The sequence below is a fragment of the Propithecus coquereli genome, unplaced genomic scaffold (genome assembly GCF_000956105.1).
Source record: "Propithecus coquereli isolate 6110/MARCELLA unplaced genomic scaffold, Pcoq_1.0 Scaffold137, whole genome shotgun sequence".
Taxonomy (NCBI): domain Eukaryota; kingdom Metazoa; phylum Chordata; class Mammalia; order Primates; family Indriidae; genus Propithecus; species Propithecus coquereli.
Genome location: NW_012137969.1, coordinates 8530901 through 8555207, shown reverse-complemented (window position 1 = coordinate 8555207; position 24307 = coordinate 8530901). Strand labels below are relative to the sequence as shown.

The window sequence follows — 24307 nt, the reverse complement described above, 5'->3', positions numbered from 1 at the left end:
GCCACTGTTCCCAAAGAGGACAGCAAGTTGTAGCATCAATATGGTCTTGCGACCCCCACCCAAGAACTCAGCAAAGAAGACAATTTCTACACCACTATGGTCCTCCCCCAACCTGGCCAATCAGCAGACCCAATTGCCTAGCCTTTTGCCCACCAAACTATCTTTCAAAACTCTTCCTCCCAAATTTTGGGGGAGATGCATTTGAGAAAGTCCTCCCATCTCCTTGCCTGGTGCCTGCGATATTAACTTGCTGTCTCGGTGTATTGGCTTCCTCTCGAGCAGCGGGCAATGAACCTGGCTGGGTGGTAACATTATCCCTTATGATAATGGATAAACTGAATGCTTCTCTAAGTCCCGTGAGCTGCTCTAGCAAGTTCATCAAATCCAAGGAGGGGGCCATAGCGGGGTCAGAAGCACAGGTCACAGCTGGGATGGGGGTTAGCATCTGGCGTGGGGGGCTCTTGCAAGACTGAGCCCTCAATGTGTGGGGTCTGACACTAGCTTCAGGTGGATGATGTCAGAACTGAATCGAATTAGAGGACACCCTGCTGGTGTCCGCTGGAGAATGGGCTGTCGGTGGGGAGTAATCCCCACGCGTTTTGGACCTGGAAGTGTTTGTGTCGAGTGTGAGAGTAGACAGAAAAGTACTGTTTGTTTTTTCCATCAGAAGGTCGTTTATACTCACTACTTTGATGATAACATCAAAACACCTACCACTGTTTTGATAAGGACACTAAGGTGACCCGTGGAAGGTCACTTGGGGAGTAGGCCATGGCGCTGGCACCTCAGCCCAGGGTCCCCACCCCACTGCTCCTCACAACACCTGCAGAAGGAGGTTTCTAGAAACAAAGAAGGGAGGACAGTTGGAGGGAACAGAAATTCAGCCTTGCCCAGATTGAAGAGCAAAGGAGTTTTCTGCGACAGCAGGAGGCTTTGGAGCAGCTTGGGAGGGGCCAGCTGATTGTCCTGCTGTGACTTTCAAGGAGGTCAATTATCCCAGAGAACAGTCCCCACAAGCGCAGCTCCAGCGGGTGATTGGCAAATCTGTCATGTGTCACCCGCGCCAGGAAGGCCACACTGGCAAACGGCCTCGGAGCCACTTCCCGGGGGTCTGCTGCTCCCTAAGTGGGGCCAGAGGGGCTGGGGGGCTTCTGGGCTGCCTGAGTTTGGGGTGGGGGCAGCTGATGGCAGTTGGATGATCCAGAATGTCCCATAGCTGGGCTGGGACAGCTCTGCTGATCTTGCCCAGGCCCCTCCTCTGTCTCGGGGGTGGCTGAGGTCTGCTGACCTCAAGTCAGCTTGCTCACCGCCCTGGGGTGACCTCCGTGGGCTCTCTGGGGTGTCCACAGCAGGCTGGTGTTCGCCCTCAGGAGACTTGCTGAAAAATCAACTCACAATAAACAGATTAATAAGAGAAAACGCATTTATTTTAACACATATACATGGGAGGCTTCAGAATGAAAACTCAGAGATATAGAGGAAATCGTCCATTTTTATGCTTACGTTCAACACAGCAGGCACAGCCGTGTAGACATACGACCGGACAAAAAGGGTGCGATCGAATGCTAACACGCTGTGTGGGGAACCCAGCGAGGCCTGTCTGTCTAGATTCTTCTTGGCCTCTCTGAGCTGCATCCTTCCTTCCGGGTGCGGGGCAGGACCCTTTCGGGAATGGGGGTCTCATGGCCTCAAACAAGGTGGGTCAGATAATTACTCCATGGCAGTTTTCACACAGAATAACTTCAGGTTTTATGGCTGGCTTTTGGGAAAAGGGGTTCTGGCTTTTATGAGCTGCCTTGGGGAGGAGGGATGCTAGTCTCGAGGGCTAGCCTCAGGACGAATGGGACCGAGAGGCAGGAGGACAAGGGAAGATCAGAGGAGAACTTTGGCTTCTGAGGCCCTCATTTTAGGGTGCCGTTTTCTGAGCCCCATCTCTGGTGTGGGCTGGTCTGGCCTGGCCTGGCCTGGGCTGAGGCAGCTCAGCTGTCTCTTCTCCATGTGTCCTTTGTCCTCCCCCTGGGACCACTGGGACAGTCCAGGCACATTCTTCTCACAATAACGGCAGAGGTGCAAGAAGACAAGCATGAGGCCTCTGACGGCCTAGACTCAGACCTGTCCCGCTTGCCTCACTCTGCCGGCCAAAGCCAGCCATGTGTCCCAACCCAAGGCCGAGGGGCAGGGAGATACAGTGCTCCTCAGAGCCGCTAGGCGCAAGGCACCGGGAGGGGTGGAATCTGAGTCAGTAACGCTCCCGGCTGTGGAGTGCTTGACTCTTGGAGTTTGGGGACAGACCTGGGAGCCTGGACACTGCTCTCCATTAGAAGCACCTGTGGGGTGTGTGCCTGGGGAGAATGAGGGGGAGGTCACGTTTCTTCTCTGTGACCCTCAGAGGGTGGGTAAGGACTTCCTCTGTCCTCACGGAGGTTAGACAAGGAGAGGGAGCCACAGGACTGCTCCAAGGACCACAGAACCAAAGGACAGGACAGACCCTCCACCCAGAGAAAGTGCTGAAGGACCGAACCATGGAGGAGGCAGGGAGGAAAATAGTGGCTGTCTCAATGCCAAAGGGGTCCAGGGTGAAGCTGGCCTTTGCTCCAGGAAAACCAAGCTGACGGCTCATGCAGGCCCCCCTATCTGCAGGGCCCCCCCATCTGTAGGGACCTCTGCGCAACCCTCCCCATAGCTCCTCCCTGCCTCCAACCTCGAGAAGCCACTAAATGGGAGAGGAACACGAAGGTGCCAACCCCCCATGCAACCCCCTCCAGTGCCTGGGCCCGGCTCCCAGCTGCAGGGGAGGAGAGGGGAGGGGCCCTGCGTCCCCGTGGAGAATGGGGCTTGCACACAGCAGGCCTGGCCTCAGCGAGCCAGCAGCGGTCAGGGTGATGGGCTTTCAGCTGACACTTGATCTGGAAAGCGTGGTGGTGGCTTGAGCAAAGCCTCTGACCCTCGGGCGGGTGTAGACATCAGGCAGTTTGTACCGAATGCGTGTGGCTTTCACACCATCGTCAAGAAATTGTAAGCTGAACATTGTAAGTCAGGGACTGTATTATAGCAATTAATAAAAAATTATGCTATCACAGGGTTGTCATGAAGATGAAAAGAGTTGTTGAATCTAAAGCGCCCAGCACTGCGGCTGGCACACAGGAAGCCGCGTGTGCGTGTGAGCTGCTGTCATTAGCATTAATTACATTACTTTGATTATTTGAGTAGCCGCCCTCAACTGCACCCTGTCCCCAGTGGCTGGTCGTCTTAACTGCTCAGTTTTGGGTCCCTTCTAGCTGCTGGAGCAGCCTCCCGTCTGAGCTGAGGCCAGGCCGCGCTGTGGGTTACGTACCACGGAGCCCACATCGGTGACAGCCCCGAGGTCCACTGCTTCCTGCAAAACTCACTGCGACCCAGGCTCGGAGCGAAATATCCCACATCCGTCATCTCATATGCTCCTTCAACACCCCGGGGAGGAACCCACACCGGCTCCCCTTTATAGATGGGGGCTGAGCCTAAACGACGTGCCCAAGGTCACGTGGCTGGGCTGACTGCCGTGTGCTCAGAGAAGTCAGGCCACGTGAGTGCAGCACACTCCGAAATAGTGAAGCTGATTCTACAGCTTAGGACTGTCTGTGCTTCCAATGACTTTGAGGTGGGACGGGCAGTTGGCGCCACACTTTGTCCAGTGTTTGGGGTCTGGCCCGAGGTTAGTAAGTCGCAGCCTGTGAACTTGAACCCAGGTCTGCCTGCGTCTGGCTGTCACTACTCGGGCCTCGGTGGCGAGGACAGACGGACTTTGTCGCGAGCTCTCAGACACCCACCTCTCCAGCTACCTGGGCACCTCCAGAGGGGCCTGCGACTGGGAGGGAAGACAGAGGTGGGGTCCCCAGGAAGGCCCAGGCCAGCTCCTCCGTGCTGGTGCCCACCCTGCCCTGAGGGAGGGTCTATGGGCCTCCCCAGGAGCCAGAGACACCTGGTGGGCGTAGGTCACGTGTGTGGTGGCCCATCACATTTTAAGGAGCCTTTGTGTAGGGGGAGGGTTCCCGCACTGAGTCCGGGTCCCCAGTATGGAAGTTGGTGCTCACCTGCCAGCCCCCCTGCAACGACGCAGGCTCCGCCATCGCCATGGGACGCACCCACACAGGGTTCCACCTGGGGAGAGGCTGGAGTCCCCCCAACCCCTGACGCTCCCAGGGGAAGACCCTCATGCTGCCATGCCCAGCCTGATTCTCTAAGGATCCTCTAAGCCGCCTGTTCCGCAATCCGGTCCCCAGCTGTCCAGAGCGGGGTGCGCTCCGCACCGGAAGGGGAGGGGTTATTCCGACCTGATCACGCACGCGCCCTCTCCCCACCCAGGAGTGATTCCCTTGCTTCTCCCCGTACGGGCAGCAGGACACAAAGCTCCTGTCCCTTCAGCAATGCAAGTCCAGGACTGACCCCCAAACTGCCCTTGGGAGGCTGGGGGGAGAGGGAAGGCAGGACCAGGAGGAAAGGGGCCAGGCGAGGAGAGGGGAGGAGCGTGTGGTCACAAGGGCCTGTGGCAGTCGCCACCTGTCACCACGCCCATCACCGCGCCCCAGCTGATGCAGGGAAAGCGGGTGAGTAAGCAAGGCCCCTCCGGAGCCACAGAGGCACAGCTTCCGTTGATGCCCTCTGAGAACTTCCCGGGGCAGCAGGACTGGTGCCATCTGTGCCCCGAGCTCGGGCCCCGCCCCTCTGATGTCACTTCTTGTTGCCAGCTCCCTTTTCGATGGCTAAGGCCTCCCCAGAGCTATCTGGAAGGGCAGTGGGAGCTGGATCTCGAGTGGGTGGTTGAGCCCTGAAGGCCCCAGTGCCTGGGTGGACTGGAGGGACGTGACCTCGCCAGAGGATGGAGTCTAGCTTCAAGGGTAGGGCAAGAAATGTGCCATTCGAGAACCCCAGGCCCCCCAGGCCTGCCCCAGACAAGGCCCACAGGCGGGGCAGGGGGCAGGGAGTGGCTGCAGCTTCTGCAGCCCCAGCCTGGGAGGACCAGGGAAGGCAGGGGCAGCCCTGCTCAGCCCCTTTCCGCTGGCCGGCTCTCTCCCACCCCAGCTCCAGCCCCCAGCGGCGTCCTGTGCCTGCACTCTGGGAGTGGCTGCAGAGGAGCCCCAGGAGTCGGCAGCCCCCAACGCTTCTGCGGGCGCCCCTGCAGGCCTGCTCTGTAGTGGCGCCCACAGCAGCAAGGCCATAAGCCCTCTCACTCGGATTTTCTCTGCTGACAGGGAAGGTGGGGCTCCAGGAGCCAATGACAACTTTAATATTTCACCCTACCCTGTCCTAGTGGGGGCTGTGAAGACCAGGTGTCACCAGAGGCTGGGGGTGTGGCCAGCAGATGTACCAGCCTCAGAGACAGAATTGAGTCCATTTTGGATATTCAGTCCTGAGGCAGCCATGGCCTTTCGATCTGAGGACATAAGTCCAAAACGAGGGCCAGAGGTTGCTCTCCCAACCCCACAGACAAGTGAGCTGCTTCCCCTGAAGCCACGTGGGAAAGAGAAGGAGAGAGGAAGGAGAAAGGAGACCTCTTGAGACCAGACAAATAGTCTCAGTGGGGAATTTGACTAAACCACCAGGGACAGCTACACAGGTTGCTCACTGTGCAAGGAAGCAAAGGTGGCTGAAACCTTGTCAACTCGCCTGGCACAGCTGTACCAGCTGCTTGAAGAAAGAAGTGCCCTTTGAAATTTCCATAAAGCCCGTCTAAAGTTTGAAATTGAACTGAATATTTTATCCAGAAGAGGCTGTTTTAAATCTGGAGAGAATGAGCTCTGCTTAACTGGTAAATTTTTCTAAATGTTATTTTTCCTGCCATCAGTTTTTCAGTGCAAAATAAGAACAGTTACAACAGGTACGTTTTGTGTGCATCTGAGGCAAGCCAGAGCACAGAGTACCTTTTGCCAACCACCTCACACACACACATATGTGCACGTGAGTTATGTTCATGTAAAAAGCAACCTGGTCCAGCCCACCGCTTCCTTTCTGGAGGGCAGAGACCATGTCACCCATGCCTTGTTCCTGCTTCTGGATCCAGCACCCGTCACGGAGCGGAGCCTCAGGACTTGTCTGGTGACAAGACTAAAACACTGATGCCTAAGAGATGCATCCCTGAGCTCAGGGTGGGAACGCAAGGTCAGACGTGCTTTGCCATCTGCAAAGGGAAGCCACAGTCCCCGTCCACAGAGACACCCAGGGACCTCACACTCAGGGACGGAGCCAAGTGCCAGGGCCTCCCCCAGGCACAGCCGCACCTGGGTCACCTGCAGACCTGGTTCTGCAAACAGCTTTCAAATCCACTAGGGGAAGCAGAACCGACCAGGTATAGAACCAGGCGAGTCTCGTAACTGCTGGGCCTCAATGTCCTTCCAGTTCGTTGGGAACAGTGACAAATGCCGTCTCCTTGAGCCACCAGAACGTGAAGTTTATGAATAACTGTGGTGAGCAGAGAAGGGATTCCCAGGCCCCTAAAATCTGAGGAGCGCACAGTGGCCTTGGTGTCCTCAGTGTGGCCGAGAGGAGGCAGACTCGAGCAGTGGCACAGCACAAAGAAAGCAGGCTCTGAAGCCAGACCTGAAATTGGACCCCGGTTTTGCCAGAGAATTGCTGTGTGGCCTTGGGCAAGTCACTTCCCCTCTCTGAGCCTCCACGGCCTCATGGACAAGCATTTGCTCCGAAGGCAGGGGATCCTAAGGGGGTAGACGGGCGCCTGCGCAAGGCAGCCCAGGCTGGTATCCTCCTGCTCTGGGGGAGGGAAACCATTTCTGGAAATGCCACAGTACAGGTCATCGCCCCAGCAAACCCCCAGAGCTTCATCAGGGCTCCCGGGCCCTCCCCAGGCAGGCGCGGTGAGGGGAGATTAAGACGCCGTGCGCGTCCTTCCCCAGAGCCTGAATCGCTCTCACTCGCTGCCCTTCAGAGGCTGCAAGCAAGGTCGCTGAGACTCCAGAGCTTGGGAACGGGCTCCAGTGCGGCACGCGGGGGGCAGGGGAGGGCGCGCGGGGCAGGGCAGCCTCCCGACCTCAGGCTCTGCCGCTGCAAAGCGGGGCTATGCCATCCTCAGGGGCTCCGAGAGTGACAACAGTTCCTGTCACTGGCGTCAGCACCCCAGGACAGCTAGCTCCAGACACCAGCATGGGTCAGAGACGAGGCCCCGGGTCATTTCCCACGATGTCCCGCAGAGGCCACTTCCACCTGAGTGGGCCCCGTGCACGGCTTGGGCTGGAACAGCCGCCGACAGCCGGGGTCCCCAGGGGCCATGAGACCCCCAGAAAGTGTGTGTGCCTCAGTGGCAGAGCCCTGTCACACAGGTAACCCGACCTTATTCCCACCGAAAGAGGTGTGCGGATGAGCATGTGTATAAATACAAGGAAAGGTTTGGAAGGCCACCCATCGAGATGTTATTAAATGACTAAGGGACAGTCTGATTTTCTCTTTTTTTATCTGCAAAGATGTATTATTTCTATAATAAAGAGAAGGGGGAAAAAAACTAAGCTTATTTTTAAAAGAAAATCTGTTGCCAAGATGCCTGTGTCGGGCCTGTAGAGCTCCCGGATGATTCATTTAAATAATTTTCCAACCCAGCACCTGGTCCCTGACCCCGACCCTGAGCCAGCGAAGGCTCCCGACATCCTTCAGAGAGCCCGGGGCTCCGAGCCAGGTTCTGAGCGGCACCGCCAGGGGCTCTCGGCGCACCCAGGAGGCCACAGAACCCACACCCGCCACCAACCCCATCAACCCCGCCACCGCCCAGCGCCTGACCAATTCATTAACAAGGCTCTTCGAAGATGTTCCCAAATGGAATTCAGATGACACAGACAGGAAGGGGCAGGGAAGGGAGTCCTTGAGCTGAAGAAATTCTCCACCGAAGAGCCGTTCCCTTAAGCGCTTCTCCCTGAGGAGCCCTAAGAGGTGAGGCCAAGGCGCTCCGAGCAGACACCAAGGACGTGGTTTCATTACATAGAAAATTAGTTAGACGACACCTCAGTGTGACTCCAGGCTTCTTCCTGTGAGGAAAAATCTATTTGGATAAATCTTAAAAATCCTCACACACTCAACGTTCGTGGGGCTCCCGCTCTGAGCCAAGCCCTACGCCGAGTGCCGGAGACACGCACAGCCCCTGCCTTGGAGTCCTCACGTTGGTGGGGCGACACCACGGCACCGGTGACGAGAGGGGCCGTGGGGTGGCAAGGGGGCAGGGGCGTCACAGAGGACAGTCAGAGAAGCGGGGGCGGTGGCTGGAGAGGGGAGCTGGACCCGCAGCCAGCTCAGTCTGAGGAGTCATGGAGACCGTGGCTGCCCCCAAGGCTGGGCTTGGCAATGAGCCCAACTGGCCACACCGCGTCCACCCACACGCTGGCCGGGCAGGGTATGCTGCTGCCTGTCACCCGCTGCCTCGGTGCTCAGCCACTCAGAATGGGTGTCTCCTGAGGAACCAGGCTGCTGCACGTGAAGGGGAAGGAACACTCCTGGGACTTTGTCCTCGCTCATCTTGGGTGACACGATGAGCCTCCCTGAGCCTGGCACTTTTCCATGACTAGGGAGAAAGAAATCCCCATTTACACCTGTTGTCCCAGAATTATTACTAATAATGTCTCTTTTCACTCAACACGTCCTGGCTTGGGAGGAAAACTTACAATCACACTAACCCATGACCACGTCAAAGCTTCCTGGCCACCTTCAATGTCTCCTGTCAGCTGCCGCCGGCATGCCAGTCTCGAAGACACTGTCACACCTCTGCCCCTTCTCCCCGCCAGAGGAAGCCCTCGCCACCCCCCCCACTTGCCTGCTGGTGAGTTACTCCTCCACGTGCTCTGGGGACCAGCCCAGATGACTGTCACCTGCAGTGACACCTTGCCTGATCTTCAGCCCCACCTGTTCCTTCTAGAATCCTCCCCAACCCCCACCACCATCACAGTACTTAGCGCATCATTCTGCACAGTCCGTTTGCCCTTCTCCCGCTGGTCTGTGAAGTCCTCAGGGGGGCACAGGTGGTATCTTATTCGTCTCCCAGTCCTTCACCTGCAGCCCTGCGCCTGGCTTGTAGGAGAATTTGACAAATGATGTTTCTTAAATTAATGAACGGCCATCAATCATGGTTCTTCCACCAAGGTCCAAAGAGCCAGCCAGAATTGTCAGCTCTCTTCCTCTCCTGGTCTCAGCTGCCCTGCAGAGGTGTCACACTGCCCTGCAGGGACACCGGAGGAGGACATGGCTCAGAAGTGAGCAGGAAGCCTGGCGAGGCGCTGCCACTAGGCAGTAAGAGCTCTGATCTCCAAGGTCCACAAAACCAGGGAGGAATGTGGGCAAATGGACCCAATGGGGCCGCACTGCCCAGACGTTTGGCAACCACCGCGTCTGTAACATTTATCCTTCTTTAGAACAGAAATCAGGCCCCAGCAAGATCCATCACAAGCCTCAAAAACATCTGCCCAGCAAGTTCACGTGTGGAAGTTTAACCTACAGAATCAATCAGACAGGCACAAAGATTTCTGCACGAGGATGCTCACCGCGGCATCACTTGTAATGAAGAAAAACTGTAAACAGATGATGGTACATCCGTATGATGAAACACCACCTGCTGTTAAAAATCGTCTTTTTGTAGAATATTCAGTAACATGAGAAAACGGTAACAACATGTTAAGTAAATAAACAGGAGTCTACGAAACGGCAGGAGCTCAATTTTACCAAAAAAAGGAAAAGCCAAAGCCATACATATTTCCACACACAGGGAAATGTGGAAAGAAAAACATACCAAAATATTAACGGTGGTTTTTCTCTGGGCAGTGGAATTAGATGACTTTAGGTTGTAGAGTTTTCTGCATATTTTACTTACTCCACAACAAACATTTTGTCAAGAGAAAAACAAATGCCATTAAAAAAAGAATTCAAGCAGGGCCTGAGGCCAGTGGTAGGCAGTGGAGGAAAATGCTGGAAATTGTGAAGATAAAGCTTCATCAGTTCTCTTCCCAAAGCCAGGGGCTGTGCCCTGGGCACGTGTGACTGACATAAAGCAGAAGAAAAGCGGGCCCCAGGCCCCCTGAATGGAGACAGGACAGCCCCCGTCTGAGACTGCCCCAAAGTGAATGCTTGGCCATCTCTGTCCTCTCCCCGTCCCCTTCCTCAGGATGCAGAGACATTTTCCGGATTTGTCCAGAGCCTGAGAACTCATCCACTTCGCCCACATTCCCTAAGGGCTGCCCTGTGCCAGGCCCCATGTGGGCACTGCAGCTGTACCTGCAGGACCAGGTCAGAGACCTGCCTGCGCATCTCCACAACGGCCACACCCACCAGCCTTGGAACAGAAATACCCGACCCCAGCCCACCTTGCTCCTGTGACCTTCCCTCTGCTTTCCAGAGACCGGCCTGTGCTGTCATCTGGGGTTCACAAGAGACAAATCCCATCCCCTCACCCTCTCTCCAGCATACAGATAGAGCTTTTACCACGTGAAGCACTGACAGCACCTCTGGCCTTCCCTAGCAGGCAGGTAGGGTGTATTTATAGCCTGGGGATAATTGGATGTTAATTCCTTTCTGCAGAAGAGCAAGTGGCGTTTCAATTCTCTCCTTTCTGAACTCTGCAGTGAGGCCAGCTGCGGCCGGGAGGCTGTGACCGACACAGCAAGGGAACTGCGACACACACACGCCTCAAACCACCACAACCCCCAGGTGATTCTTGTAAAGCCTCAGAGATCGAAGTCACGTGCCCACCACTCCCTTCTTCCCCAGTTCTACCAACGAGCCAATCCCTGTTCGCCCTCCCCCTTCTTGGACAACCCCACTGTCACTGCCAGGTGAGCAAATCTCTTCCTGCCAGGTGTTGTACTCCCCGTAAGAATCTACCTTGGTCCTGCCTGTCCAGTTGTTGTGACAAGTAGAGCAGAAGGAGCTGTTGATTCGTTCTTCCGAAAAATTCAAGGACAAGTGCTGTTTCCACACATGAATGGCTGGGCAAGGCCCCAGCTCTCAGACCCGCCCTAGAGCAGAGTCCCACTCGCCGCCCACTGTGGCAGGGAGCCACACCCTCTCTCCCGCCCTCCTCCCTCTATTCTCAGCCAGGCAATCCATCGAAAGACCCCCACCTCCCTGCTGTCCTCAAGCGAAAGCTCAGTTCACAGAGGGACAATTCCTGGCTGGGCAGCTTGGGAAGGGACCCTGGGAGGCAGCGCCCACAGCTACCACACTGAGGAGCCGGGTGGTGGACAGCACAGGACCCGTGGGAGTCGGGGGGCTTGGACTCCACGCGTCCCTCCAGCACCAGGTCAACTGTCAGTGGGACTCCCCCTGAGTCTGAGAAATGGGGAGCCTGTTTCTTAACGTGGCTCAAAGAAGGCTCTATGTAGAAGAGGGCGGAGGATGGCCAGACCGACACAGGTCAGGCCCCCTCTGATGTGTTCTCCCCAGGCACAAACTCCGGCCTCGACGCCCTCGCCTCACTGCCCCTCTCCCCCTAGGAAGGTCGCCCTCACCAGGGCGCTGGCCTCAGGGAGGCTGCGTGAAAAGAAGCTCCCTAACCAGCATGTATATAACAACAACATAAGCATTTTATTTTTTCATTAAGCTTCTTAGTTTCTTAGTATCACAATGGAATGATGAGAAAACAAGAACCAAAACATGAGTCTTTGCAAATCTCTGACAAAGAGCAGAGACTTCAAGGCAATTGGGGTTGGGGGAGACTTGAGAGAAGTGCCAAGAGTCTGACGTCATGTCTCCTTGGCTGGGCCGAGGAGGGGAGGGGGGTGGAATGGTGAGAAGGTGGCACTGTTGTAAGCTGTCCTTGGCGTTTCTGCCCCATGACTGATATGCTCATGATCTGCACACATCACCCCATGGGATTTCCTGGTGCCGCCCTGGTACCTGGCCACACGACCCTCCGCCTGCTCCAAACATCCTGGCGATGCCAACCAGTGCTAAGACGGACCCTGAAGCCAGCACTGCTGGGTGGCGGCGAGAGCAAAGTGGAGGGGCAGAGGCAGGCAACACCACTCAGGGCGTGAGAATCCAAGGAGTGGGACCGAGACTCCTATGGTGGAAGGTGGAGGTGACGCAGGTGGCATTGGCAGAAGTTCGTGTCCCTCGGGCGGTAAGCAGGCCGAAGAGGCAAGCAGGGCCGGGCCTAGAGCTTCACGGTGCCAGGGGGCAGGCTGTCGTTGCAGAGTCTGTAGTAGCGCAGGTCGTTGACCAGCCTGTGCACATTCTGGGTGAACGAGGGCAGGTCCTGGAAGGCAGGGGCACAGCTGCAGCCCGGCCCCCCTCAGGCCCACCTGCCCACCCAGCACCCCAAATCTCCCACCCACCAGACCCCACCGGAGTGTGCGCTGGAGCTATGGGAACATTTTCCAAAACTCAAAACTTCTACTCATAATGCACTGTGTGTCAGCAGAGGCTCTGTGCAAGGCTCTGCGGGAGGAAGAGTATTAGCGAACACTTCCCTGGGCTGGCCTGTGCCACACACTGTCGCCAGCAATAAAAAGCTGTTAGCTTGCCGAGTCCTCACTACAGCCCTCTGATACAGGTTCTACCAGAACCACTGTCCTAAGGGCGAAGAAACGGAAGCACAGAGAGATGAAGAAACTTTCCCCAGGTTGCGCAGACAGGAGGGGCAGGGGTGTCCAGACTGGAACAGCACGCTTGCTCCCGAGACACTGGCATGGCTGCAGATACGGCCAATCGAGGTGACGCACTTGCACCCAGTGATGTCTGCAGAATCCTTCCCCGACGGGGCTGCAGGCAGCCCTGCCACTCGGGGCTGACACAGCACTCATGCCACCTACGCCTGTGCTGCCGGGAGCAGCGTGGACTGCGGAAAGCACCCAGGCTATGGCATGAGAGGGCCCCGAACAGACCGACCCTGAACTGCCACATACCACCACCAGACTGTCCTCCTCCAGTGTGGGATTACCGAGTGCCTGCTGCCTGCATCCACATGAGGAGAGAAATAAAATGTACATCAAGCCCTATTAGAGCGAGCAGGTGCCCTGCCCTGGCTGGTGGTGCCTTCTTAAAACCGAAGTGGCAGGACTGGGTACAGAGCACAGCTGAAGGCACTGCCAGCTCTCCCCCACTCCACCCCAACCCTCTTCCTGGCCGGCCTCCATTCTGCTTTCAGAATTCCACTCACGGGCTGCTCCAACACCCCCTACTCCCTGGCCCCGGTGGCAAGGCCAGCGCCTCTGCCCCCAGCTCTCTCATTTCTGCGTCCAGCGTGCTTTGGGGAGTGTGTGCAGGCCCTGGAGCCAGAACACCACATCTGAGTCCCACTTCCTGGCTCCACCACTTCCAAGGCCTGTAACTGCCAAGTAACTGCTGACCTCCTGAGCCCAGGTCAGCTGTGAAATGGGGTAACAGCGCCCTGCTTCAGAAGGCTGCCGGAAGGCTTAAACACGCCAGCGCGTGTGAAGTGCTTGGCACAGTGTCGTCTGCAGAGGGCGCCTGTCTTCACTGAAGACTTGGTGAAGGAAGGGACTGGTGCCCCAGCACCTGGCATCGGGTCCCAGAGGCAGCCAGCTTCAAATACACAGTGAATGGATGAGCAGAAGGTGGTGATTCCTATTTCATCCTCCAAAAAAGCCGAACAAGGGATGTCTTTTTAATCAGTGGTTCCCAAATGCCAAACCGGAATCTCCTGGGTAGAACACAGAACTTGAAGAAGCTTAGAAGAGAAGATAGATTTCAAGGAAAGGAAGATTTCAAGACAAAGGAAAACAGGACTTGAATCTAAGAGAAAACTATCCTGGCACATATCACAAATGAGAAAAGCAAGAAGCCAAGTTTGCTCCAGCAAGAGCAACACGTAAATCTGAACACTAAAGCGGAACCGCGGACAGGCTGCTCCAGCACAAGAGTCATGTCAAGAATGCCAAGAAGACGTGGGGGGGAGAGAGGATGGATGCCTTCCCTAAACTTCACCAAGTGGAGGTGGTGAAAGAGGAAGTTACTTATTCTACAGGAAAAGTTCCAAGAAGAGCCTATTGCCAAGAAGCAGAGACTTGGACACCTGAAACAGGAAAAGGAGGGCCGGTGAGCTCCCAGGAAGGAGGCCCCAGGATGGGGAAGCTGGGCACTGTGGGCCCCAACACCCCCGCAAAGATGGCTTCATGTACATCCAGAAACAGCTGCACCCCAGGCCCTGCCAGGTGCTACACAGGCCAGGACGGCCCACCTCACCTGCCCAGGCAGGCAGCAGTGGGACAAGAGGGTGTGTTATGAGGTCAGCCCAAGCTGAGCCAGGGCCAGTCTGGGAAGAGCCCAGGGCATCCCAGGAAGCTGGGTCCCATTTCTAACCCTGGAGACACAGAGGTGCAGCTCCCAAGCACCAGCCACCTCAGCCCGTCTGCAAATCTGGGCAGAGCGACAAGTGTGGCTCCTACCACACTTTAGCACCAGCCCCAGCGGCTCATCACCCATGAAGAAACGGCAGGGCCCTGATGTGCTCTGACTCGGGGTGGGGAAGGGGGGTGATAAATTCAAAGATACCCAAACAAACCGGATGGACTGTTCAGGCCAGGGACTGGGGAAAAAGTATGTGCCCCTCAATCCAGCCAAGCACTGAGTCACCCCGGCACTGCACGAGATGTTATCAAGCTGCAGCATGGGTATAAACCATGACCAGAGGCCCTGATGTGCCCCCAGGGCAGCCTGGCCCCTCCTTAGTGAACAGGCGCTAGGCTTGAGATCCCACTCTGCCCTCCTTTTAGCCTGGCCTTTCTCTCCTCACCCGATCCATCTTGAAATTCCTCCCTAGCACATTCTTCTGGTTGGCATCCACACCGTCACAGCTGGTCAGGAACTCTGGGAGGAAGGCTGCAAAGAAGCCATCAAAGTCGACAGAGGCCATGTTGTAAATGGCAATGCCAATCTCCTCTTGCAGAAGGTCGTGGGACTTGTGAACCAGAACCTGGAGCAGCACATTCACAAACTGGAACAGCATGGTGGTCCGGAAGATCTTCTACAGGCAGAGAGACTGGGTGAGTGGCCGGCTGTGAGGGCTCACTCAGGCCCCCGGGGTCCCACCCACTTCCTGTTATGGTTTCTAGCAACTGGCCTGAGTGGGTGGGCTTAGCCCATGAGGCCCCTCATGAAGGAATCTTTTCAAGAGAGACAGGCACTTACCTTGTGGTATAGCTTCTGCTTGGTGTTGAGAGTCTCCAAGTAGAAGAGATTTTGTTTAAAAAGGTGGATGTCAGGCTGGAGAAAGGACTGTCCAAAAGCCTAGGAAAGAAGACCACCATTTTATAAATAGCATTACCTCCTCCAGATCATGCCCTTCTGGGACATCCACCCTGTGCCAGGAGAACCGATACACCCTGAGTGGCTCCTTATACCAACAGCTGGGGCAAAGGCACCCACTATCCCAATCCTTCTGAATCCGGTCAGCCCTCTGGAATGCTCCTCGTAAGTCCTAATTAGCTCCTGAGTGTTCCCCTCTGGGCCTCACTTACTTTGGTCTCATCTCGCACCTTTTGTAGCAAACCTCTAGAAGCCTTTCACAGGACCTGTCTCTTTGCAGCTCGTGGCTCTAGTCAAATCCCTCAGCAATCTCAGCAGACACCAAGGCCTGCCTGCCTCCCCTCAGGCCAGCCAATTCCCTTCTCCTCGAATCTCACGTCTCATAAGCCAGAAATCCTTAGAGGCTCCTCCGTACCCAGCCGCCTCTGCCTTGGAGTTAAGCAACAGCAAATTTTTAAACTGCTTCGGAATTTCTGGGTATAGAAGTTACTAGTTCAGGAGCAAAGAGAAACACATCCCCCAAAACACAAAGCACCCTGCTCCAAAAGAAAGTGACCACGGGGAGTGGGGGAGGCCAGTGGTCTGCAGGACCCCTCCCTAGAAGAAGGGGTGACTGCTTTGCCATCCTGTCCCTGGGCCTCTAAGCTACCAGAAGGGGATCCTGTAATCCCTGCAGTGATAAGCTCTCCATGATGACCAACAGTTTCCATTTATTTATTATTTAAAGTTGGGTTTACTGAGGTATAACACAAAATAAAACCTTTGAGGTTTGTCACTGCATGAATTCTGAACACACAGTGTGCCACCCATCACAATCAAGACACAGAACCTTTCCCACCCCCGAGACGTTCCCTCACACCCTCTTTGTAGCAACTAGGCAAGCACTGCTTGTCCTCTGTCCCCATAGTTTTGCCTTTTCCAGAATGTCACATAATGGAATGGAATCATGTAGTATGTAGCCTTTTGGACCTAGCTTCTTCCACGTAGCGTAACGTATGTGAATAATCCATGCTACTGTTTGTACCTGTAACATGTTCCTTTTTGTTACTGAGTAGGCCTCCGTTACATGCATGCACCAGTTTGTCTATTATTCACTTGGTGGATATTTGGATTGTTTCCAGTTCTTGGCAATTATGAAAAAGCTATTATAAACATCTGTGTATAGGCTGTGTGAACATGTGCTTTCATTTATCTCAGGTAAAATACTTAGAAGTAGGATGGCTAAGTAATATAGTAACTACATACTTAACTTTATAAGAAACTGCCAAACTGTGAAATTACTTTCCAAAGTGGCTTTTATGAGCCCCGATTAGGGGACCAGCATCACGCTGCCAAAAGAGTCTTAAAAGCAAGGACCGAGTGTAAGAGGGAGACAGGAGGGAAGCAAACATGAAAACTGCAAACCCAAGCCCTGGACAGGGTGTTGGAGAGGGAAAGACCAACACGGTGCACGCACATGCACCCACATGTATGTTGTACACTGGTGAGGAGCCGAAGGGAGGGAAGGTAGAAATCCCTCTGGTTTCCCCAGGAGGAACAACAGCCACGGAAAAAAACAAAGAGAGCACTCTACTCAGACTGGGACTTAGAACGACAAAGTTATACACCTGAGTGCAGAACACAGGAGAGCGCCTGGAAGCAGCCCCAAACCAGCCTGGCTGTCCTGGCAAGGGGACACCGCCCCAAGTCTTCCACAGCAATGTGTGCTTCACCCCCTGGACAGCTCACTCTTATCAGATACAAGTCGCACTTGATCTGAGAGTGAGTGTAACTCCTATTCCGTTAATTTCCTAAGGAGGGCCCCAGGTGACTCTGATACAGGCAGCCTTCTCTACAATTGAGAAATAATGCTATAAGGTAAAAAGGGGACTGACATTTATCAAGCATCTAAAAGTGACATGTACTTTGCATATGTTATCTTATTTAACCCACAACAAATTCATGAAACAGGCAGTATTAGCCCCACTTTACAGATGAAGAGACTGAAGGAGGCGCTAAGAAACTAACTTCATAGATACTAAGAGGCATAGCTGAGCTTTAGATCCAAGACTTCAAAGACAGTACTTGTTCCAGTGGCCAGGTCAGAGGAAGTGGGACCATATGCCGGAGGAGCAAACCAAGGGACGGATGTAGAATGGAGCTCATCTGTTCTCGGAACACACGCAGCCTCACCAGCTCTCCCACATTACCTGCATAATGGCACTGAACTGGGGCTCATTCTCCATCTGCTCCTCGGCAATCCCCCTCTGGACACTGGCCAAGACAGTGGACTTGAAGAAGTACCTCCAGTTGTGATGCAGCGTCCGGAAAAGGAGCTCAAACAGCTCAGCTTTCACATCAGGGGAGGGACGCTGCGGAGACACACACAGCTCAAACCTGCAGCTTGGGGAGCCACTCACGGCTTGGGCCCAGAGCGACAAAGAAGCCTAAGAGATCTCTGGTAACAGCAAGCAGAACGTCAGCATTCCACCCATATTCTTGTCACTTCCTGTGCAGAAAACATCAAGTCCCCTAGCGGGTCGGCAGTTTACACCAGGAGTGCTTCGGCGGAGACATGGCCCGCGTTTGAGACAGAACGCATGGGTCAGTGCCCAGGGCCCCCTTTTCTGATGGAAGCACTCAGCTTTTTACGCTAGAAAAAAAAGCTACTAAGTGGATGAACAATTAAGAATATGGATTTTCCGTTCAGAAAGCAGCTGGTTTGATCTCTCACATCTTCTTGGTTGTTCCGTTTCCCAGGATAAATGATGCTGGCTAACCTGTTGGTCTTATGCAACCTCTGAGGCTGAGGACAAATACCAGGCCTTAAAAGCAGTTCTGCTCTCTACGGAAAAAGCGAAGTTTGAAGAGCAATTAGGAACCGCAGACAGAAGCTTGGTAGAGGCAGTGTGCTGCGCTAAGTGCCCTCCGGGCCTGTCCCCCTCCCGCTGGCAGCCAGGACTCACAGGGAGTAGGAGAGGAGAAAGGGGCAGGCTCAGCAGTATTTTCTAACTTCATCAAAAATCTCCAAATCACTGGAGAGCGTGCAGGTCACATCAGTCCAGATGCCTCTATAGAATTCAAAATTATATGGCCCAGATATACTTAATTCAGCCTTGATTAAAAATTAGACTGACACCAGAGGTCACGAGCTTCCTTTGCAGCAAGCCTTACAGGGCCCAAGTGTGTTTCATGACTCAAAGCAACTGGACTTGTTTTAGTCTTAGTTTGGATAGTCAAAAAGATTAGCTCTTATTTACGTAATTATTACCATAAAATTTAAATTAAATCTATACTTAGTCTGGATCTTGCCATGCTGAGTGCCTGTCTCTTTTCTAAGAAGGACAAAGAGCTTTCCTATAACACTGAAAGGTTTGTTTGAATGGTTCTGAGAACGTGCCTCGTATCCTTGGGACTATGAATATATTTAATAGGAAAGTACATTTGTTATAATATTTGCTGTAGAAAACCACATGTTCACTTCAAGTTACGAATTATTTGCCATAGGAAACTGATCTTACTAACCAACCTTGTGATGATTAACTTGCTATGCTTACACTAGACTAGTTCTAATAAACTCAACCAATATAAAAAGACTGTACCAAGCTAAAGGCATTCTTTTTTGGAAAATACTATTTTACAAGAATATTAAAATAACTAACAAAGGAACCTTAAAACACAATGCATTTTCCTTGATATTTCACTCCCTCCCCAGTGTCGAGATGGGAGGCAGCACGGGGACCACCTTAGTCCCTCCTACCTCAGCAATGATGGGGTACACCTGCTCCATGCACAGGGAGATGATGCTGGGGAGGAAGGGCTTGAACACCTGGCCGGGCTCCTGGACCACCACCTGCAGGATCTTTAGGAACTTCTCCACCACCCGGCAGCCAGTGCTGCCTTCATGGAGGATGCTCTCAGCCAACTGCTCTCTACAGACAAGAGAAAACCACACAATAGCCAAAGAAATGTTTCTTTGGGGACCAGCATGAAAACCGATGCTTGTGGCAAGTGGAAAAAAGGAGCAAAAAGTCCCACACTTTGTAGCCAGGCCCCACTACTTCTCACTTGAATCTGAAAACCAGGGACAGCAGGTCTGTGGTTACCTGGTAAACATATTGAGGAAAGTCTGTATGATCTGCTCAGTGAAAGGCACGCCCATCTGTACTCTAAGGCCTCGAAACAGAGTGAGGAAGAAGCTCAGCATCTCATCAGTCACATCTGAATAGAGGGACCAAGCAAATGGTCAAAGGAATGCACACAGGGATAAACAGAAGCCCTTGGCTGGACCGACTTTCTTCTGCAGTCTGCACTATCATCTCTCTCTAAGGCTTCCTGCTGGAAAAATTTCCCCAACACCATCACAGCCAATCATGGGAAGTGGAAAATGATTAAGGACATGCTGAGAAAATAGTTCTAGTCCAGGGAACCTCTGCCTGATGGCTCACTATAGGAAATGAAGGCCACAGATTCCCTAATTGCCCAACATCTAACAATGGTCAGAGTTTTCGTTGCAGATGGGTAATTTTGTGCTCACACTGCTGAAACTATTCAACTGGGCCAACACCTGAGTGCTTGAGCCATTTCTGTGTCCAGTAATTCCTGCAGTTGGGTCAGGGGTTAAGTGGCTAAAAGTGGATAATGAAGGTGTATTTAGGTTGCATGGCCCTGGTCCATTAAATGAATTAATTGCAGAAAATATTGGTTACATTTAGTGCAGTTTCAAGTCTAGATCTCAACAGTCATCTTGTACAATACGTTTTTGGCTCTAACCGCACACAATCTGCTTGCAAGAGGCAATCAATGAATACTTGCTGACTAAGAAGTGCCTGGCATTTCTCTTGAAAGGCTGATGAGACTACTATACATGCTCTCGTAAGAGCTGGGCAAGTACATCCACAGAACTAGAGAGAGTCTCTACAGTGACGGTGAGGGAACCATCTCAGCAAAACGCACCTTGCCACATAATAGTACCACTAATCTGAAAAAGTCCTCTTGCTTCTCCTGTATAATGTCCCCTTTAATCCCCCATCCATTTCAGTTAAATGAGGCAGGAGGCCTCAAGTGCCTCAGTGCCACACGACACAGGTGCCATCGCCTGTACTGAGGACTCTGCTCACTTTTCCAGGGGGCATCAGTCTCAGACCCTACAGACAGACATCGCCGCCCTCTGCCTTCAGCATCAGGTTTCCCCTTGGCTAAGGAAGTCCAGGCCTGCCCTGCCCAACTCAATGTGATTAAGCGGTTGTTCTGGCTCTCACAGTACCGCCCACCAGTGAGGCCTCAGGGCCAGCTCCTACCTGACTGATGGATGAAAGCTGGAAAGAGGGCCAGGGAGACCTGAACGGATTCCTGCAGCGACTGGTAGCAGATCTGTCGGGACTTGGTGGACTCCCCAGAGATATTCTCCACGATATCGTCTAAGACACTAAGTGTCTGGTGGATAATCACTTTGGCTGCAAATGAAGGTTAAGTTGCAGGTTATGACTTGTCTGAGGATAAAGTACAGTAAGAGGAAGCAAAGCACAAGGAGAGGGGAAGACACTTGCTAAGGCATCAGAAGTCTTGCTAAAGGAATGTTTCTGATTACGTTACACATTCTTCTGTCTGCATCCCTCTCTTTTCGTTTTTGGTTTTGGTTTTTTTCCCATGTTACTGCCAGGACTCCAGCTGCCTGCCTGCTAGGGTTTTTGCCTGAATTTGCCTCTACCCACCAGCAGTAAGTCCACAGAGAAGAAAAGATACAATGTATCTCCAGGTTAGATGCCTTGTACTTACTCAAAACTAAAAGATGGTCAACAGACTGGTGACAAAAGTGTCACAAGGTCATTACCATAGGCAAGAAAGGATACATGCAGATCAAACGTTCTCCTTCAACTACAGACACTACTGTAGCCAGGTAATCCACACAAACACCCTGCCATGCACATGAAATGGTGCTGGGCTCAGGAATAAATGCCCTGATCAATCTTTGGTCTATTATGCCTATAACCTGATAATATGTGTAATTATTATTATTATTCTATTATTGACAATACATTATTCTAACAATACCCTGATATATGAGTTCACTTTATCATTCCATATAGCACAAACAGAGGCAGCGGCCAGCAAACAGGCAGGCGGTCAGAGAACCCTGGATATGAACCACAGATGATCACTAGAGGGCTGTATGCCGCAGTCAGGATCAGTGCACCAGGAATAGCCAGCGGCCCCACCTTTGCAGGTGTACTGTAAGGATTTTAGAGACAAGGTTCAGAACAGTCCTAGCAATGCACCTGGCATATAAGAAGGTCAGGAGGGGAAAGCTGTCTTCATCCCCCAGCATGAGTGGGGTCATCCTTCCCCTGAGACAAGGAGTTTCCCACCGGCCTCCCCAAGAAGACCCCTATGGCTTGCCTGAGCCTGGCAGCCTCAACTGACGACCCCAGAGGCTGAGCCAGAGCTGGGCTGAGAAAGCCACCCTCCACCCGGCAGCACTCTCTGGATCGCCCTGAACATAGCACTCGCCAGCCTCGATGGGGGCTGGAGAAGCTTTGAGGGAAGGGTAAAGCAGAAAGGGGATATGCTTAGGAAGTGGATGGAATCAGGTTTGGACCCTAACTTTGCTAGATTCTGAGTCTTGGGTTCCTCATCTGAAAATGTGGATAGAGAGCACCGCAGGGAGGCACCAAGGCATTCATGAGGGATGTGCCCCCATGCCCAAAATTACCTGCCACCAGGCCCCACCTCCAACACAGGGGATCAAATTTCAGTGTGAGAAGTGGAGGGGTCAAACATCTAAACGGTATCAATGGGATGCTATAAAGCCATTAAAAACCATGCCTTCTCCCAGAAAAATGGCTGGCTTAAAAAACAAAAAAAAACCCCATGCTTTCAAGAAAGTGGCAGTGTGGCACAGTGGTACAGTACCCAGCATCTGGAGCCGTGCAGCCCCACATCTGACTCCTGACCTCCCCACTTCCCCTATGCTGAGCAACTCACATCTGCTATGCCTGGAAGGAGAAAGGTGCCTTTCCAATGAGCAGACCCTGCCTGGAAAAGGTGACCATACTGAGCACCACCAATAATGGGACAAACAGAAGCAATGCAACAGGAAATACACACCACACCAAAAATTGCTGAAAACAGACAAACAAGGTATGGAACACTCTACAAGAAAACAGGCCTAGACCTTTCAAAAATTCCAATGTCATAAAAGACAGAAGTTGGGGGTGCTCTTCTGTATTAATGGAGACTAAAGAGATGCGACAACCAATATAATGCATAATCCTTAATTATATCCTGGATTTTTTAAAAAGCAAAAAAGGGACATTTAAGCTGGGCGGCATGGCATGCACCTGTAGTCCCAGCTATTCTGGAGGCTAAGGTGGGAAGATCACTTGAGCCCAGGAGTTCAAGTCCAGCCTGGGCAACATAGCAAGACCCTACCTCTAAAAATTAATAATTTTTTTTTAAAAAAAAGAACATTTCGGTAGGGAGAAAATTTTAACATGGTCTATATGTTAAATAACATTATTGTAACAGTGTTTAACATCTTGGTTGTGTTAACAGTGTTTTGGTTATCTAAGAGAATATCTTGTTCTACATAAAGATAAAGGTTAAATATTCAGGGATAAAGTGTCAATGTCTGCAACTTACTCCAAAGGGCTCGATTTTTTTTTTAAAAAGTGTATGTTGGGTGAAGAGAGCATAAATGCGGCAAAACGTTAACAACTGGTGACTGTGAGTGAAAGGCAAACAGTTGTTCATTTTCTTATTCTTCAACCATCCTGTAGGTTTGAAATTTTTTCCAAGTATAAAGTTGGAATGGGAAAAAGAAAACTTTCCAAACCTTCAACGCTGTGTAATGAGGATAGTAAGAGAGCCCTCACGCGGTTATAGAGAAGACTAAATGAAATAATGTATACAAAGTTCTCAACCCAGTGTCAGGCACAGAGTAAACACTCAACAAATGTTAACCTTTGTTTTAACTGTGCTCATTGAGGACATCATTAATGCTACGTAGCAAATATTTCATACTTCCCACCCACTCTGAAGTTAAGCCCTGGCCATGTAGCTTGCTCTGGCCAATGAAATGTAAGAAGTGATAGGTGTTACTTCTAGGCAAGAAGACAAACTTTATAAAACATGACTCCACAACAGCTACATGAAACCCCCTGAGCAGGTTACTTGATCTTCCTATATCTTCGTTTCCTCAGGGATAAAATCAGGATAATTAACGGTACCTCACTTACAAGGCTGATGTGAGAATTAAATGAATTACTGAATTTTTGAAAAATACTTAGAACCAGGATCAGACAAACCATCAGACTTTAAGGTTGATGCCAGCATAGCCAGGATTTGATGACAGACATAAAATCAGCAAGGCAAGAGCCTAGTACACAGCATGCCCTCGACATGTCAGCTACTCTTATCCAACTATATAGCTATAAAATATATTGAAAAATAGAAAAGGAAGATAACAAAGCATCGTTAAAATGGTTACGTTCCAAAATATTAAAACTGGTAAAATTTAGGAGTTTCCTTTTCCCCCTTTATACTATTCTATTTTAACATATTTGTACAATGAGCGTATGTTAACCTTCCTGGTTATAAAAGCAGTGTTTTTAAAAAGAATGCTGAGTATTTATTACTATTTCTGGTAGTTCACAAAGCATTTTTGTTGACATTCTATAAATGACACCATCTAATAATGTTCCATTATTTCCTTATTGTGAAAACAGATTGTATTTTAAAAATATTTCTTTATTTATTTCAGAAAGATTTTTCAGAGAAATCTGATACCTTATACTTAAAGCAGAATTTTCTCAATTCATTTTTCCTCCCTCTTTAATATAATCAAACTTCAAGCACCATTTCTGAACATACCAAGCTCTTTTAAAACCTCAGAAATACCAGTATTTAGAAAAAGGCTAAAACCAATCTCAAAAGACAATTCTTAAATTCATTTTCCCGGGCTAGGTTTGAAGGCTCACACCTGTTAATCCTAGCACTTTTAGAGGCCAAGGCAGGAGGACTGGTTGAGCCCAGGAGTTCTAGACCAGCCTGAGCAATATAGTGAGACCTTGTTTCTATAAAAAATTTCAAAATTAGCCAG

At 51.9% G+C, this 24307-nt stretch overlaps 1 protein-coding gene across 1 annotated transcript in view; it reads right to left on the bottom strand.

The window, feature by feature from the left end:
- Positions 1–11523: 11523 nt before the first annotated feature.
- The window catches only part of XPO6 (exportin 6), a 104490-nt gene continuing 91706 nt past the window's right edge, over positions 11524–24307 (bottom strand). The window contains exons 18-24 of the mRNA XM_012639056.1: positions 20508–20663; positions 19314–19428; positions 18968–19139; positions 17418–17579; positions 15112–15210; positions 14717–14947; positions 11524–12217 (exon numbers count right to left, since the gene is read on the bottom strand). Coding sequence (XP_012494510.1) covers positions 12116–12217; positions 14717–14947; positions 15112–15210; positions 17418–17579; positions 18968–19139; positions 19314–19428; positions 20508–20663 — 1037 coding nt within the window. The 3' untranslated portion in view covers positions 11524–12115. The remainder of the gene's footprint in view (positions 12218–14716; positions 14948–15111; positions 15211–17417; positions 17580–18967; positions 19140–19313; positions 19429–20507; positions 20664–24307) is intronic.